The sequence below is a fragment of the Macrotis lagotis genome, chromosome 7 (genome assembly GCF_037893015.1).
Source record: "Macrotis lagotis isolate mMagLag1 chromosome 7, bilby.v1.9.chrom.fasta, whole genome shotgun sequence".
NCBI classification, from domain to species: Eukaryota; Metazoa; Chordata; class Mammalia; order Peramelemorphia; family Peramelidae; genus Macrotis; species Macrotis lagotis.
Window position 1 is genome coordinate 106,442,790 of NC_133664.1, and position 18,354 is coordinate 106,461,143.

General features: G+C 35.0%; 1 protein-coding gene across 1 annotated transcript in view; it reads right to left on the reverse strand.

Annotated features, from left to right (window-relative positions):
* LOC141492847 (uncharacterized) overlaps nucleotides 1-18,354 on the reverse strand; it is a 319,801-nt gene that overhangs the window by 197,649 nt on the left and 103,798 nt on the right. Inside the window, exons 48-58 of the mRNA XM_074193534.1 lie at nucleotides 15,872-16,024; nucleotides 11,843-12,037; nucleotides 9,381-9,535; nucleotides 7,081-7,249; nucleotides 6,707-6,803; nucleotides 5,389-5,501; nucleotides 4,670-4,795; nucleotides 3,370-3,498; nucleotides 2,941-3,051; nucleotides 2,611-2,673; nucleotides 390-524 (exon numbers count right to left, since the gene is read on the reverse strand). Of these exons, the coding sequence (XP_074049635.1) occupies nucleotides 390-524; nucleotides 2,611-2,673; nucleotides 2,941-3,051; nucleotides 3,370-3,498; nucleotides 4,670-4,795; nucleotides 5,389-5,501; nucleotides 6,707-6,803; nucleotides 7,081-7,249; nucleotides 9,381-9,535; nucleotides 11,843-12,037; nucleotides 15,872-16,024 (1,446 nt within the window). The remainder of the gene's footprint in view (nucleotides 1-389; nucleotides 525-2,610; nucleotides 2,674-2,940; nucleotides 3,052-3,369; nucleotides 3,499-4,669; nucleotides 4,796-5,388; nucleotides 5,502-6,706; nucleotides 6,804-7,080; nucleotides 7,250-9,380; nucleotides 9,536-11,842; nucleotides 12,038-15,871; nucleotides 16,025-18,354) is intronic.

An 18,354-nucleotide genomic window follows, 5' to 3' on the forward strand; every position in this document is an offset into this window, starting at 1 on the left:
TAGACCTTGCTTTCTTTCAGCCCATGCTGGAGAGTCAAACACAGAAAAGGAAAATATTAAATTCACTTCAGTAAAAAAAAAAAAAGAAAGAAAAATTTCCTGATCTGTGGGTTCAATGAGCATCTTCCCCATAGGAGAAAATAGTGGCATTTGAATAATAGAAATGCAGACTGCTTAAAGCCTAGTTAGAAAATGATAGACTCAAGATAGTAGAGTGCTCAGAATGTCTTGGTTATTTAATGACAGAACCATTTCACTGTTATACATACGTGGAGAAATAAACAATGTACACAAAATAATTCAGAACATGTGTGTGTTTATGTATGCACAGAAGGTCACACACACACACACACACACACACACACACACACACACACACACACACTTACAATCCACATTCCATCAAACTTCAAGCTCTTCTCTGGTTCATTGGGATTGGTGTGGAGTTCTCGCAATTCTCGCTTCCACCAAGAGACTGTTGACTTGCGGAAAAAGTCTGGGAAGGCAACATGAGCTCTGTATAGCTGTAATGATGAAACACAACCACCAGACAGATTAATTAGGTCAATGTTAAGTAACTCTTTGCTGCTTATTAGTTGCAATTCTACTATTTTATGCAGATAACTTCTGAAAATGTACAAAGCATTTTCAAAAGAATTCATAGTTTAATAGAAATCATGAGATCACAAATCAATTGAAAAATTAGCAGAGTGACAGAATCATAGTGTCAAAGATCAATCCAAGGTTGAGGATTAGATCTGTCTAATTATAGCAAAAAGACTCCTGCATCTACTTGATAAATATTATCTGTCTATGCTGGTTCTTTGTTCAGGGTTCTTTGTTCCTGAGTTTGTATATAATTGGAAAGTCTTTGTTGTTTAGTCTTTTCAATCATGTTTGATTCTTCATCACTTGGTTTGGGGGTTCCTTGGCAAAAATACTGGAGGAGTTTATGATTTCCTTCTCTAGCTAATGTTAACAGATGAAGACACTGACGCAAACATGCTTCCATGACATTCAAGGGACACACAGAGTCCAAGTATCAGGGGCCACATTTGAAGTCACTACCTCCAGGTCCAGTGCCCTCTATCTTCACTGTGCCAAGTAGCTGCCCCAGGGTCACCCAGATTCTGAAAGATTTTGAAAATCACTAGAGGTGGCACTGGCCCAGTAAATATTGAAAAGTAAGGCTTGGTCCTTTGGGAAAGGATTCCAAAAGTGTGAAAGGAAAACTGGAATTCAAATGAGGGTTAATCAGTGATCATAACCATATTTGGGACAAAGTCAGGAATTGAGGAAAAGAAAAGAATGAAGGGACAATATGTAAGAGATGATGCACAACCTAGCCTCCTTAACAATTCTTCAAATTTCAAATTGTTCTAAGTTATATAGTCTGTATTCTTTTTTGCAATGGGGTTAAATGACTTGCCCAAGGTCACAGAGCTAGGTAATTATTAAGTATCTGAGGACAGATTTTGAACTCAGATCCTTCTGACTTCAGGGCCAGTGCTCTACCCACTGCAACACCTAGCTGCCCCTATAATCTGTATTCTTAATAGTTTATGGGGCTGGGATTCTATCTGTGTAGGTAGACTACGGTGGGGAAATTACTTCCATAGATGAACCTTAATCTTTTACCCGTAACTAAGATTATTTATTGTCTAAGTCCTTTATTCATTAAGAAGACCAAGAATAAGAATTGGCTTTGAGTGAAGGGGGTGTGCTGGGTCACCAGTCTCATTTCTACCCCAGAGCCATCTGGGTCCAGTGGCCAGATGTGAATCAGGCTGGGAGATGGTCCCGGATGAAAGGAAATAAGGGTTAAGTGACTTGCCCAAGGTTACACAACTAGTAAGAGTCAAGTCTCTGAGACTGAATTTGAACTCCAGTATCCTGACAAGGAGGCTAGTTCTCTATCCACTGTACCACCTAGATGATCACAAAGAGAATGCTTAACCATGTCACAAATATGCCACATTGACCCATACTTCTCAGGTCATTCAAAATCCAAGACTGATCAAATATTCCTTCAAAAAGACTGTCTCATAATATTTGCAATAAAGCATCAATATTGCAAAGAAAAGATGCTACCAGTGCCTTACTAATTAATAGTAAGGACAACAGAATAATAGAAATCATATTGTCCCCAAACATTAAAGAGACAATAGAATTAATATCATCAAGGGTTTTTTTTTTAAAGAAAATAATAGAGAAGTTTATTTTATGTGTGTGAAATAGACAGAGAGACAGGGGGAGGGGGGAGAGAGAGCAAGAGCAAGAAAGCGAAAGAGAGAGAGGCAGAGAGACAGCAGAGACAAAGACAGAGATAGAGACAAAGAGACAAAGAGAGAGAGACAGAGAAAGACAGAAAGACAGAGACAGAGAGACTTAGAGAAAGAGACATAGAAACAGGGAGACAGAAAGAGAAACACGTAGAGACAGAGAGACTGAGATTTCTTATGTCCAAGGGACCCTGTTAAGTGCTGAATTAGTGAGAAAGAGGAAGGACTATAGCCTCTCCATGAGGACAGTCCTTAACCATCTGGGAAGTTTAAATCACTTTGTTAGAGTCCAAGCTTCCACATCCCATACTAGAGAAGAATCTTTTACCTCCACTTGTGTGTCCCAGTCAAGAGATCCATTGATAATAACATTAGGCAAATCTGGCCAAACCTGTGGGGAAAAGAGGATAAGATTTAGAATAAATCTTGGCTATATGATAGGTCAAAACTTAATGGATTTCATGAGGAGAATTACAAGGAGAATTTAAATGATCCCTTGAATCAATCTACTTCAGTGAAACATCCAAACCTGTAATTTCCATAATTCACATATACACAGAAACATTGAAGGAAAAAATGAGCCATGAAAGTATTAACTCCCTGATCTCCTTTCACACTGTCATGGAATAGATTTATCATCTCTAATCCCAAACCCTACCTTTCCCCACACAATGTCACTGTCATCTGGCCATTTGATGAAAACATCATCCAGGAGTCCCCGAGTGAATGCAGGATATGGCTTGGTCTCATTACCAGAAATGGCCGGGTCCTGGAAGCAATGGGTGATAGTTATTAAAGTGAAAGAGACAGAATTACTCAAAGACAAGGAAAAGATCAATGCCCAACAAGGAAGAACACAACCTCAACATCTAGAATTACTATTTTGGATTTCACAGTTTCTTTTAGACAGCATGAAATAAATTATTTTTCTGCTGAGTTTCTTTATCTCAAACATTGTAATAAAACTCATTGTCTAAGAACAAGTGATAGTTGTGAGAGTGTCAGAGACATAATTACTCCGAGAAAAGGAGAAGATCAATGCCCAACAAGCAAAAAGACATCACAAAACTTTAAAGCAGTCACTCACCAGAATGAGAATGACTCTCATCCCAGCTGCCTTCATTCGATTGATCAAATTGGGAAAGCCAGCAAAGTTGGGACTGAGGGTAAAGTCCATCTGCCTCTCCATGTAATCAATGTCTGAATACTGCACATCCTGGAAGAAAAATGAATGGAAAGTGGAGAAATGGGACTTTGGTGACATACATCCAGAACAAGTAGATCTTTTCAGAAAGACAGTGTGGCAGATCCACTGTACATATTCTTTTCCAGAAGCAACTTATAATTCTTGACTGAATTTTATCAAAATCATTCCTAAACTGCTGCTTCTGATAATTATTTGGAAAGTGATTGGGATATTTGAGATAATATTATCAATCTGAAAAAGATCAAACTGAACCACAACTCTATAAACTTAAACTTACAGAAAAATAATATGACGTATTCCAAAATAAAATCAACATTCTTTGAATTAACTATGCTTTCATTCTTCTAAATAACAATATGGAATAATGGAAATAACAAGGGTTTTGGACTGAAGAGGACCTGAGTTCCAATACAAGTTCAAACATTTAGTAGCTGTGGGATTCTGAACAAGAAAAATAATCAGGTTGTGCCTCAGTTTCCTCATCTTTATAAAGGGGGTTATATTCCAGGTACTCAAAGTTCTCTTTTAACTCTAAATCTATGATCCTAGTTCCTAGGTTTCTGTTCTCAGTACTTTCAAGTAGAGAGATGACAATTAGAAGTGAAACTGAATGTTTTGGCAGAAACAGAATGCTACATGTAAAGACTAACAGACTGCCTTCTGTAGGGGGTAGGGGGAGGGTAGCAAGATTAGACAGAAAACTGAAAAATTCAAAATAAATAAATAACTTTAAAAAATAAAAAAAAAGAAACAGAATGGTATGCTCCATTCTTTTTTTTTTTAATTTTAGCCCTTTTCTAGGTAGCAAAGCCTACCAACCCTATCTATTCTTGTTGGAAGCCATTTCCATGATCAGAATGTACATGTGGAGATCACATAGAATCCAAGGTCTTTTCTGCTACAATGGTTGCTTATTATTTGAGCTAAATGTGCTCATTTGTATAAGGTTTTGACCATTTGAATTATTTTTTAAAAATGTAAATTCAGAAATACTTTTTGAAGATTTCTAAGATGTAAAGCATTTGATACGAAATCATGTAGAAAAACTTTCAATTTCTAAAATTAAACCAAAAAAGGAGATGAAATAAAAGCAACAAATACTGAAGGACATGAATCACATGGCATGTGATTGAGTGTTATAGAGAGAGTTGTAGGAGTTCTGGGTAGGGAAGGTCCTTACATAAGGTATCTGAGCAGCCACCATGGCATCATAGAGTTCAGCAATTTCAGAATCATTTTGGTATCCATAACGACAAAGCTGAAAGCCTAAAGCCCAGTATGGAGTCATCACTGGCCGGCCAATCAACTGAAAAAAAGGACAGAAAATAGTTTATAGAGCTTCCATTTCCTCAGGGTAGATAACATGGCAGGTATCAAACATAGAGTCAATAAAAGATGTTCTCTCATCTACTGATGATCTCATGACTCAGATCAACTGTAAGACCAAGCATTATGTAACTAGGGAGGTAGCATTTCTGGGAATCTCTGTCTTTTTCATAACCTAGTTTGTTTGCTTTTTATATATTTAACTAATCTGGGATTCTTAGTCTATACAAGACCACTATAATAATGTAGTGGCAATGAGTGCTTTCTCAAAATCTCTTTCCTGCCTTTTCACATTATGATCTGGTCTGCTGCAAAGATAGTGGCTATGTACAGTTATTCCCAGTTAGTACACCAACAAAGTATTTACTATGTGCCAGATACTATGCAAAGCACTGAGGATACAAAGAGGTCAAAAGATCTCTGCTCTCAAAGAGCTCCCATTTTTTTCAGAAGGAGACAAGCACGATATGTATATATATATATGCCTAGGAGAGTAATGATTGTGCTTAGCGAAATGTTAGGACACAATGGAGTTTCTCAGAAAGCATATGATTATCAACTGAAAGATAATACCTCTGTGTATTGTTGAGTAACAAGTTCTGGAGTTGGTCCCAAAACCATGTAGAAATCCAGAATACCTCCAATGGTACGATAGGTCAGTGCAGGAGTGGGCTGGAAAGTCACATCTGCAAAAAAGATCAAGTGATCAGAGACATAGAATCATTGCATTGAAAGGTTGAATTGAAAGGATGATAGATCATCCACTCCAACCCAGATAGATGTAGAAGTCCCCTATCACCATCACAGGAAGGAAGTCCTCTCCTTACCTTCTAAAAGCTTATAGTGATGAGAAATGACAACCTCCCTGAAAAGTTCATTCCATCTGGGACAGTTCTAATTGTTATTCACAGCAATTCTTATATAGAACAGAAAATTAAATATCTCAACTTCTGATGAGATGACAAACTTTCCATATGCATTAACTACTCCACTAATTTCTATGAGCTAAATGCAGATGGCTTCCAAATCCACAGCCTTCCACTTTCCTATATTCTTAATGCACAACTCTTCTATCTACTGAAAATTCCACACAAGGAAAATCTCTGAGACCTGAAATTCAGTTCTTCCAAGGAAATCTCATCATCTTCCCATGTTTTCTTTTCATATTCTCTTACCATTATTGATACCATTATTATTCCAACTACCCAATCATAAAACCTGGACTCATCTAGTCATTAATCCACTTTTACTGAAATGAGAAAAAAGGCTGAATTTTGTGTCAGAGGACTAATGCCCAAATACTGACTTCTTACTCATGTGATTAAACATAATCACTTCATAAGCTCAGTGGACCTTAATTTTCTCTTCAGAAGAGGACTGAATTGATGACCTCTAAATCCCCTTCAGATCCAAATGGATGATTTTCTGATATAATATGCAATATTCTTTCACTTCCTTGATTTTATTCAAACTATTTTTAGTCTAAAATGTCCTGTGTTTCTCACGCTTTTGACAAGTCACCATTTATCAATCCTACCCCACCCTTCAAGGAAACTATTCTGTTTTCTTTCTCCTCTAAGTCCTTCATTGCCTGGAGGTCAAGTGATTTCTCCCTTCTCTAAATATTCATAGCACCTTTTGAAAATCTCTCTTTTTTCCTTTTTATGAACTCTTTATGTTCATCTTGTCTCCAATTTAGACTAAATACTTCTTAAGGATATAGATCATATTTTCTTTTATCTTTTAATCTTTCTTGATGAATGATATTTCCATTACTGTAGCTTATTAAGTGTGTAGCAAATTTTGCTTAAGTCCTGCTGGATTTGTCCTATTCAGAAACTGCCCAGAATTCTTTGATTAAATGGGGTCAGTATAGAGGTCATCAGCTTACCCATGGCATTGCTGTTGAGCAGGAGCACTCCATGAGCATTGCCATCCTCTTCCAGACCCATGTAGTAGGGATGTACTCCATATGAATTCTTTTTATACTAGGACAGCAGTTGAAAAGAGATCAGTCATAGTTTGCATACAAGAAACACAAATAAAAATTGATACTAAAGCATCATTCATAATTTTCCTTTGGGGAAGGTTCAGGTCTCAAGGAAAGTGGAGAATGATGGATGATTCAATATGCATATATAATTGAGTTATTCATGAACTTGAACTTGGACAAAATGATCCTGGAATAGGACCAAACAAATATGTTTTAATGTATTAATGTAATAATAGCTACCACCTACAACTATTCCAGTTATTGACACTTACTCCTGGGGGCTGGTCTCTGGAAAACATTCCCCATGTGTGCCAGTTCAGGTTCCTCTGGAAGGTTGTGTGCTCAGTTTCTCCAAAGCCATAGATGTACTGGGATGGGAGGCGAGTAGAGATACGTAGGAACATGTCATTAAAGGTGAAGCCAGGGACCTGGGAATCCCAACTGAAACAAGAGCAGATCACAATTCTAAGGAAGACTGAACAATTCCTGTGCTGTGCATGCTATTCCAAGGATTTGGAGAGTAGTCACAATTACTAGACTTCAGAATTTAAAAAGTCTCTGTACTCTGTAGTGTCTGTTTCTTTGGTTGTCATGGCTTTAACTTCAGAAGTGGTTGCAGCAAATATGATTTAATGATGAGGGTAAGTGTGCTTGATATAGGAGGAAAAACTTAGGATGATACAATTTTTAAAAAAGGATATGAAATAGTTCCTACCCTTAGGATACTTCCAACATAGAAAAAGAGATAGGTTCTTTAAACATCAAACTATTGGAGAACAGTATAATAAAAGGTACTAATTCAATACCATCAAATGTATTTAAGACAGTTAAGTGAAATAGAACTAGAGTAAGGACGACCTGAGTTCAAATTTGGATTTTCACTCTTACTAGATGTGTGGCCATGGACAAGTCATTTGACTACTATTTATCTCAGTTTCTTCATCTGTAAAATGGAAATAATAATAATGCCTACCTCCCAGGGTTTTTGTAGAGATCAAATGAAATAAGAATTGCAAAGAGCTTATCATGTGCCTGATACAATAGTAAATGATGCACTAATGCTATTGCTATTATTTGATTTTTTTTAAATAACCTAAGCCCTCAACATAAAATCCAGGTTCATCTAGGTATGTATCCTGCTCCCCTCCTTGGCATTTAATTCTCTTCTCTACACTACTATTGCCTTTCTCCTAATTGCAGCAGACCAACTATCTTTGAGGGAAACTCATGATGGTCTTTTGATAACAAATTCAAACCCAGGACCCCTGAGGAATTAAATCAAACATCTAATAAAGTTTGAGAAAATGGAACCTGGGAAGATCTTATTTATCATTTTTCTTACTTTATTATATTTTTATTTTATTTATATTTTATTTTATTATATATAATATATATATTATATATTATCATTGTTATTATATTATGTTATATATTATACTGTTATATTACATATTATATTATTATTTATATAGCATTTTATTATTTATATATTTATGTTATTATTTGCATTTATGTTTATATTTTATTATATTTATAATATTTATAGCAGCTGCCCATCAATTGGAGAAAAGCTAAATAAACTGTTATATATGAATGTAATGGAATATTATTGTGCTATAAGAGATGACAAACAACATGATTTCAGAAAAACTTGTGAAGACTTACTTAAACTGATCCATAGAAAAGTGAGCAAAACCAGGGGACAGTAACAATATTGTTTGATAAAGAACTGTGAATGACTTGTCTATTCTAAGCAATATAATGATACAAGACAATCCCAAGGAACTAATAATGAATCATGCTTCCTACCTCCAGAGAAAGAACTGATATTATTTGAATATATATTTAAGTATGCCATTTTTTCACTTTTTTTCCCCTTACTCTAGACTTCTTGTACAAAATGACTAATTTGGAAATGTTTTATACAATTGTACTTGTATACCTATATTTGATTGCTTACTGTCTTGGAAATTGGAGGTGGGAAAGCAAGGGGGATAGACTTTGGAACTCAAAACTAAATTAAAATGAATTTAAAAATAAACTTTATTGGTGAGGAAATTAAGAAAAATAGAGATTTTCCATAGGCTTATATAAAGCTTAAAGTGAGTGTCCTAATATATACCCAGATCTCTCCTTGCCAGTTTCTTTGGCCTTTTTGGATCATTGATGTAAAAGATGTTACATATTTTAACAAATTTATACAGATTTTGGATATGGAAGTGGAAGTAGAACAGACAATGCTAGTTTCTTCTCACTATAATATTCAATCTTCATAGAATTCCTGACTGCAATCATATAGGACATAATATCAAAGCATTGAGAGTGGAAAGGTGTCTTAGCCATTCTGTAATCCAATTACATCATTATTGATCAAGAAGGCAAGGCATGTAAAATATGCACAATTTCCCAGAAATCCCATGTATTTGCACTTATTTAAGTATTGAAGATTTGAAAAATATTAATTTTTGGTGACCAAATTCAGTGGCCCATTCCACCATTCCAGAAATCAAGATCAAGTCAAAATTCTGATTGACTATTTATCATCATGCATTTTAAGCAGAAATCTACTTACATCACAGTGCCTGTGCTTTTTCGGCGGATCTCAATTCCAAATGGGTTTTCCTTGATGCTTACTTCATAGAGAATATTCTCAGGTTGGCTGATAGGGGAGCTTGGAACATTTAAGGGCACTGGGACTTCAAACCTTTTGCTGTTAGCATCATAGATCTAGGAAAAAGAAAAATTTGAGACATATTCATAGTCTCAGAACCAAGACAGTTTAAATTTTATAAGTCTCTAGACAATCTCTACTTTTGTCAATTTTCTCCTCACTGAAAAATTTAAAACCATTTTGATGTGCATCTAGATTCAGAGAAAGTTAAAAAATGTTTCTTATTTTCATTCTCCCAGTTAAGTAATGATCTGAATATGTAGTTTCTGAGGCTCTATATGCTTTTAGTCCTGAAATAAGTCATATATCTCAATAGGAGTATTTTTCTTCTCCTTCTGCTTTGCAAATATATGTAGATCATTTCATTTTAATTGGAAAGTCATTAAAATCACTTTAATAGTTCTATTTGTCAATAAACTACAATTTATTTGTCATCCTTAAAAATCTTTCTATTTTTCTAATATTTAGAGCTCCAAGTATTATTACAAATGCACTATAAGGTCTTTGAGGCTAAGAACTGTCAAATTCTGTGTTCTTAGTCCCAGTCCTTGACATATAGTAAGTATTAATTTAATAAGTATTCTTTTATTCATTCATTCATTCTTGTGAAATTTAGAAATCCCTCTCACTGTACATATGAAATCACTAGATACTAGAAAAGATCTGTGACTTCTCCCAGGTATTCTCTAATGTCCTTGCTACTTCTAAATCTAGTATCTTATGATATGTCTACACAACAAACAAAGACATGAATTTGGACCAGGTAGATAATTTTAGTAAACTATCCCTCCAATCAGCTATTACACGTTTGTGGCTGCTGCATTATCAAGAATGACTATTCAAAGGTCCAATTTATATATGAAACTTTATTTTTAGGCTCCTATTAATCACAGGAGGTGTTCATTGGTTCAAATAATGCTAATAGGTTATGAGCTCCTTGATTAAAGTGTTTTCTCTCTTCCCCAGGTGTTCTCCAGAGTTTGCTTAGAACAGGGGTTCAATATAACATGAACAGGGGTGGCTAGGTGGCGCAGTGAATAGAGCACTGGTCTTGAAGTCAGGAGTACCTGAATTCAAATCTGGTCTCAAACACTTAACAATTACCTAGCTGTGTGGCCTTGGGGCAAGCCACTAAACCCTATTGCCTTGAAAAAAAAAAAAATATATATATATGTATACATACATATACATATATATATATATATATATATATATATATATATATAACATGAACAGGTATTGTTGGATGAGTTTCAATTAATAACAACTGCTTTTGGTTGGGGGAAATCAATAATAATTAATATCTCTATTGTATATCAAAGTTTACAAAAGCTTAGCATAACTGTTTGAATTTGAATTTATATTCTAGATATTATTATCCTTCTTTCACATATGATGAAACTGAGGCACAAAGAAGTTAATTATTATGACCACATCTGTGGTTATATAGCTAGAGACATCAGGAGAGCAGTATTTTATTCCAGATCTTTCCAATCCTAAATCCATCAGTCTACCCAGAATGCCATGTCTCAATGAAATTGGGATGAATTTTATACTAGTCCTTTTAGCATATGGCCATTTATATTTAGATTGGGGTAGATAGAGGTTCTTTCTGATAATACATTTCTCTTAATGGTGATTTGTGCAATTCAATGGTTTCATTCATTCACAAGAAGCATAATACATACATAAAGATATGTTGTAGGACATTGATGCTGTCTTTAAAGAATTTATTCCTTTATAAAAATACAAACTTTTCTCAGAAAAGAAAGTTTCCTTTTGCCTTAATTTTTAGGGAGGAAACCTTTAACAATAGCCACAGATGCTTCATTTGAAAGATGAAATCATGAAAGTAGAAAAAATAGTTAATATGGTGTGTGTCTTAGTCACATTCTTCCCATCTACTTCCATTCTGCCTATTCCTCATTGCCAGTTAATACCACTTCTACCCTGACCATTTATGACCTATTCCTCTGTATATCCTATAGCCCTTTATTTTCTTTTTTTTCTTTTGCAAGGCAGATGGGGTTAAGTGGCTTGCCTAAGGCCACACAGCTAGGTAATTATTAAGTGTCTGAGACCGGATTTGAACCCGGGTACTCCTGACTCCAGGGCCGGTGCTCTATCCACTGCACCACCTAGCCTCCCCAGCCCTTTATTTTTCATAACAAACACTGCAATTACTGTTCACTGCCTTTGACTGTTAGTTTTCTTTTCATAAATAGATTGTGATCCCAGCTCTTGGATACTTCTGCACCTCATATTGCCTAATCAAATTCCTCTTACATACTAAATACTAAGTCAGTATTATTAATTGTTCCTCACAAACCTCTTTGCTAATAAGAGCTCTAAGCTGAGTATACCTTAAATTGTAGCATGTCATCTTTATGGAATGTCACATCCAATCGGAGCTGGTTAATAGGTGAGGAAGGGTAGTGATTGACCTCTACATTTCGAGAGATGTCTGCTGTTAGGCCATCTGATCTCTTCTGAATATTGCTGGCAGTATAATAATATTTGGTGATGTAGCAATAGGGAACTCCTGGAGAACTGGTTGGCTGAAAGAAAAAAAAACCTTTAAACAATAATCAAAGCCATTAAATCTGTAAGGAAAGAAGAAAGGGTATATCTAGCCCTTGTCTTCCCTAAACTATCATGAAAAGGTCCTAAGAAGAAATGTCTCAGACTTCCTGAAGTTTTCAATTAAATTTAATAGTTTTCTATCAACAACTATGTCTTCTCTCTCCTTCCTTCTCCCTACTACTCAATTGAGCAAAAAAGAAAGATAAAACCCCTTTTATAAACATGTACAGTTAAACAAAATAAATTCACAATGGATGTATTTTTAATTTGTTGAAAGATCTGTGCCTCAGTTTCATCATATGTGAAACAAGGATAATAATATCTAGAATATAATTTCAAATTCAAACACTTATGATAAGCTTTTGTAAACTTTGATATACAATAGATATATTAATTATTATTGATCTTCCCCAACCAAAAGACTGGAAAAAAAAAGGAAGTCAAATGGCAAGGTGCTTTAAATGTCAAACGGGAATTGATATTTGGTCCTAGAAATAACAGGGAGCCACTAGAATTTACAAAGATGGGAGTGGGAAAAGTGACATGGATTTAAATTTGTGCTTTAGGGAAATTGCATTGGCAACTTTGGAGAACAGATGGAAGCAGGGAGAGATGCTAGGTAGTGAGAACAATAAATGGCCTAGAGTATCATTTCAGAATACAGGATGATGAGGGCTTTAACCAGGTTAGGGTAAGTGAGTAGAGAGAAAGAGATAAATGAAAAAGATTGGCTAAAAGTAAACAGTTGGTAACTTAAGTGGTATGAGTGATAGGTTGAAAATGAAACCGAGAATCTGGGTGGCTGGAATAACAGTGGTGCCTATGAAAATAATATGCAACTTCACAGGGGGTGGGAATATTGGAAGCAAAGATAAAGAGTTTATTCTAGACATTTTGAATTTGAGGGGCCTCTGAGATTGAAAGAGATCATAAATGGATACCCAAACACATATATCTTGGAATCATCGAAATAAAACTAATAATTAAATCCATGGTAGGTTATGAGTTAACCAAGTGAGACAGAGACAGAGCCTTAGGGACACCTTCATTTCACAGGCATATCTCAGATGAAGATACAGTTAAAGGAGTCTGAAAAGTCATTCAAGTAAGAGGAGAACCAGAAAAAAAGTAGTGTCATGAAAATCCAGATAGAACAGGTAAAACAATATGACAAGATGATCAACAGGTTCAGGGAAGAAGGATGAAGCCTGAAAAAAAGGTCATTAGATTTGGTAGTTAAAACATTATTGAAGAAGACAATAGTTTTTGTTAAATGACAAAGCTGGAAACTGGACTAGAGAAAGTTTAAAAAGGAGTAAGAAGAGAGGAAATGGAACCTCAAGGATAGATAGTTTTCTACTGAATTTTGCTGAGAAGGAAAGAAATGAGACAATAGCTAGTAGAGGTGATAGGATCTATTGTAGGCATTTTTAAGGATATAGAAGATATGGACATATTTGTAAGATCATGGGAGAAGCAGTAGAAAAAGAGAAAGAGAATTAGAGATTAGAAAGTAAAGATTAGGGCTGGAGATATCTGCTGAGGAATATAGGAGAGGATAAAATCAAAAGTCCTATAAAAGAATTGTCCTTATTGAGAAGGTCACCTCTTCTCAATATGAGGTGAGTGAAAGAAAAAAATAACAACAAATGATGTCAAAATAACATGAGATGAGAAGAAGAGAAGATGTAACTCAGCAATTTTTTTATGAAGTATGAAATCACATCCTCAGCTGAGGTGTTACATAGAAGGCATCCCCTGACAGTCTTGAAGAGAGATAACAGAGTTTAGATTAGTCACTGTGGTAAGTGGGAGAAGAAGCAATTTAGGGAGAAATTGGATTGCCTTTCTGCAGTGAGAGTCCAGTAGAGAATAGAAAACATAAGTTTGTAGCAGATGAATTCAGCATGTTTCCATGGCTTCTCAAAGCTTTATTGAGTAAGCAAGATGGTGGAAGTAATCTAAGAGTCAAAAGTTTGGCAAAGGCATGGTCTGTGAGGGAACAGGGTATTTAAGAAAAGACACTCACAGAGAGTTGTTTATCAGGAGTTAGGAAGAGAAGAGAATACAGAGAGTATATAGTAGCAATGACCTGGGAAAGTGATGATGAACTTGGAGTTCCTGAGAACAAAGAATAGGGAAGGGGTCATAAGTTACATGCAAGTATCTACAAAGGCACTACAGACATTATCATCCTCATTTTGTAGTAAAGTTATTAAGGCTCAGATACATTAGATAACTTGACCATCCCAGAGCTAGTCAGCATTTTAACATTTTAACTCAACTCTTTCCAAATTTCAGGTCCAGTATCTAGATTTGCAATGGATAGAGTATCAATCCTGAATTCAAATCCAGCCTCAGATATTTATTATCTATGTGACCCTGGGCTCCCTGTTTGACTCAGTTTCTTCATCTGTAAGATGAGATGGAGAAGGAAATGATAAACCACTACAGTATCTTTTCCAACAAAACTCCAAAAAGGATCAAAAAGAGTTAGACATGATTGAAAAATGAATGAACAACACTCATTCTACTATAGTGTATCATCTTTGTCTCTTCTCCTTCCTTCCCCTTTCTCACCCTCCTTCTGAGGAATTGTTGACTCTAGTTACTAGATTTAGAAACCAAAAGTCATCTGATGAGATAATAAACCTGCAGCTAAACTTCTTAATGAGATAATAAATCCTCTATACTGAAATAATATAGTTACATGTAGGTATCAGAAATGAATATTTTGACCAATGGTCTTTTTTTAGTCAGTTTTGTGAAGAATGTCATATAATGGATGAATTGCCACAAAATTAAAATTTATTCCCTAGCATTAGTCCTCAAAGGACATAATTTGACGGGGGAAAGGCAAGGCTCTTTCAGTCCATTTCAACCTACTACAATAGTGTCAAATATTTGTGAATATAGACAAGAGGTTTTCTATCCACTCATATGGAAAGAGATTGATCTGGGATGACCTAGGCAACAGAGGTCCAAAATAGCTCATTTTTTCATTGACTCTTTTATCCAGTCACCTGGATTTGAATTGTATAGATTTCTGGATTGGAGGAGGCCGTGAAAGAAAACCTAGATATCTATTTATTTTGAATTATCTCAGTTCTTTCCTAGTATCTCCACAATAGAAGAGACCACAGTAGTGAAAAGGGAATACTTCAGGTTAATTCAGCTATTTAAAGGGACTCCATTGTCCCTGCTCTGTTTATTTCTATCCATGATAGCAACTTATAGTTGTAGAACTTTCCAACTTCAGTCATTTTTTTCAGTAGTGATCAATTCTTTTTAATCCCAAAGATACTGGAGTGATTTGTCATTTCCTTCTCTAGCTCATTTTATAGATGAGTTCCTAATGTAAACAATGTAAAGACACTTGCCCAGGTAAGTTTCTGAGGTCAAATTTGAACTCAGATCTTCCTGATTCCAGACCCAGCACTTTATCCATTGCCAACCATTATCTACATAGGATCATAGAATCCTAAGATCATAGATTTAGAGCTGGAAGGCAACCCTAGAGGTCAAAGCCTCCAACCCCTAATTTAACACATAAGGAAACTGAGGTCAGGTTTCTAGATGAAGTGGCTTGACCAATATCACATAGTTAATAAATATCTGAAGTGGAATTTGAACCCTGGTCTTCCTGCCTTCAAGTCCAACATTTTATCTATTAAACCATGCTGATTTAAAGTATGTCAGAAGAAAGAAGGGACTCACCAGAAGAATAAGATGAATTGTCAGTAAATTAGCAGGGGAAGGGGGGCAACATGCTTATGTCAATGTGTATAAGAATGTTTGTATGATCTTACTTCCCAGGTACAGTCACGCAAATTACAATTTTCTTCATTCACACCACTTGCATCAGGATAGCAGTCAAATTTTTCTTCATCTCTGAAATTTGTGGACCACTCCACTGTATATTGCTTCCCCAGCTCAAGAGAAAGTCCAGTGATGTGTGCAACCTGCAAGGAGAGAAACAATTTGTTAATAAAAAAAAAAGGTACCATTGAACTCAGCAATTAAAAAAATCTTTCAACTAAACTAATTCCGATACATGAATATAATGGAATATTAAGGCTACATAAGGAAAAAATAAATAATGTGAAAAAATCAAAGAAGCTAGAAAAAGTGATGCAAAATTAACCAAGAAAACAATATAGATAATTACTATAGAAATGTAATGGAAAGAACAAAAAAAAAAAAACAAATAAAACATCATCAAACAATCAACCATGGCCTCAGAAAAGATGCCCTCCCCCAAAGTGATACTAACACCATAAATACTATCAGAATTAGTTGGTGTATTAATTTTGCTATACTGTTTTCTCTTTATTTTCTATTATTTATTACAATGGGATGTCTCTAGGTAGGGAAATGGGAGTGATATATTTAGAAGTTAATTAAGTTAAAAACAGAAGGTTATAATACCTAACCATTGCCAGTTTTAGAATTACTTTACTTTCCTTCTCCTGTTCAAAATAGAGTCTCCCAACTAAAGTTTAATTTCATAAAGAAGTCAAGGTAATATGCAAGGGAGATGGTTAGAATATATGGGCAAGAGCTGTTTTATTCTAAACAAAGTGGAAACATGATTTTAATCATTCCTTGATTATGATACAGCAAAAAGAGAATTGAATTTAGAATTCAGAAAACTTGCTCTCAAAGCTTACTACCTAGAAAACCCTATATAAATCACTTAATCTCTCTTAACTTTACATCTCTTATCTATAAAATGAGGTTGTTGAATGAGATGATCATTTAAGCTCTAGATCTGTAATTCTATTGGAATATAAATAAGCAAAGATTTAGGACTAACTGATCTCTAAAGTCCCCTCCAGCTCTGTTCTGATTATAGGATTAATTTCAAAATGTAGTCCCAAATAAGATCTAGTATTAGAAAACTTGTGAGAATAGGTGGAAAATAATGAGTAAAATATAAAACTGAAAAAAAATTGTGACCTTTGTATCAGTTCATTTATTAAAAGTATATCTTCTGAATAATTTTTCCATAGTGATATGGTATTTATTTTGTGAAATTCCATTCCACAGACTGATACCAGATACCATCAAAAAGAGCTGCTATAAATAATATTTGTAAATATTGGGTTTTTCCACTTTTTTAAAAAAAAATTTGTTTGGGATACAGAATAAGAAGTGGTACCTCTGGGTCAAAGGGTATGTACAGTTTTATAGTCTTGAGGACATCGTTAAAAATTACTTTCCACATAGTTGGACCAGTTAACAATTTTACCAACAATTCAGTGTCTCAGTTTTCCCACATTCCCTTCAACATTTGTCATTTTCCTTTTCTGTCATTGATATCTCAAAAGTTGTTTTAGTTTGCATTTCTCTAATCAACAGTGGTCTAGAACATTTTTCATGCCTATAGATAGCTTTGATTTCTTCATCTGAAAACTTCCTATTCATATACTTTGACCATTTATCAATTGAGAAATGATTTATATTATTATAAATTTGACCCAGTTCCCTGAAGTCTTTATCAGAGAAACTTGCTGTAAAAAAATTTTCTGTCTTGATTATTAACTGAATTTCCCTCCATTCTATTTATCCTCCCTCCCTCTGTGTGTGTATGTATATCTGTCTCTGTCTCTGTCTCTCTGTCACTCTGTCTCTATCTCATTCTCTATCTCTCTCCTCTCAGGCTCTCTGCCTCTCTCTCTCTCTCTCTCTCTCTCTCTCTCTCTCTCTCTCTCTCTCTCTCTCTCTCTCTCTCTCTCTCTCTGTCTCTCCCTCTCCTTTCAACCTATCCCCCCTCAAAAATATTTTGTTTCTAACCACAATCTTCCTCAGCCCATTCTCTCTTCTATCACCACCACCCCTTCCCTTATCCCCTTACTCTTATATTTCCCTGTCGAATAAGACCGTTTTATAACCTAATTACTATACTATTCCCTCTTTGAGTCAATTCCAATGGAAATAAAATTTAAGTGTTATCTATCACCTCCCACCTTCATCTTTCCCCTATTGTGAAAGCTCTTTTGAATCTCTTATATGAGATAATTTATACCATTCTAACACTCCCTTTTCCCTTCTCCCAGTGCATTCCTCTTTCTCACTCCTTAATTTTTCTTTGTTTAGATATCTTCCCTTCATAGTCATACCTTTTTCATCCCTTAATTTTATTCCTTATGATTTCTATTTCTTTTTTTAATTAAAGATTTTATTTATTTTGAGTTTTACAATTTTCCTCCATTCTTACTTCCCTCCCCCCACAGAAAACAATTTGTCGATCTTTACATTGCTTCCATGTTGCACATTGATCCAAATTGAG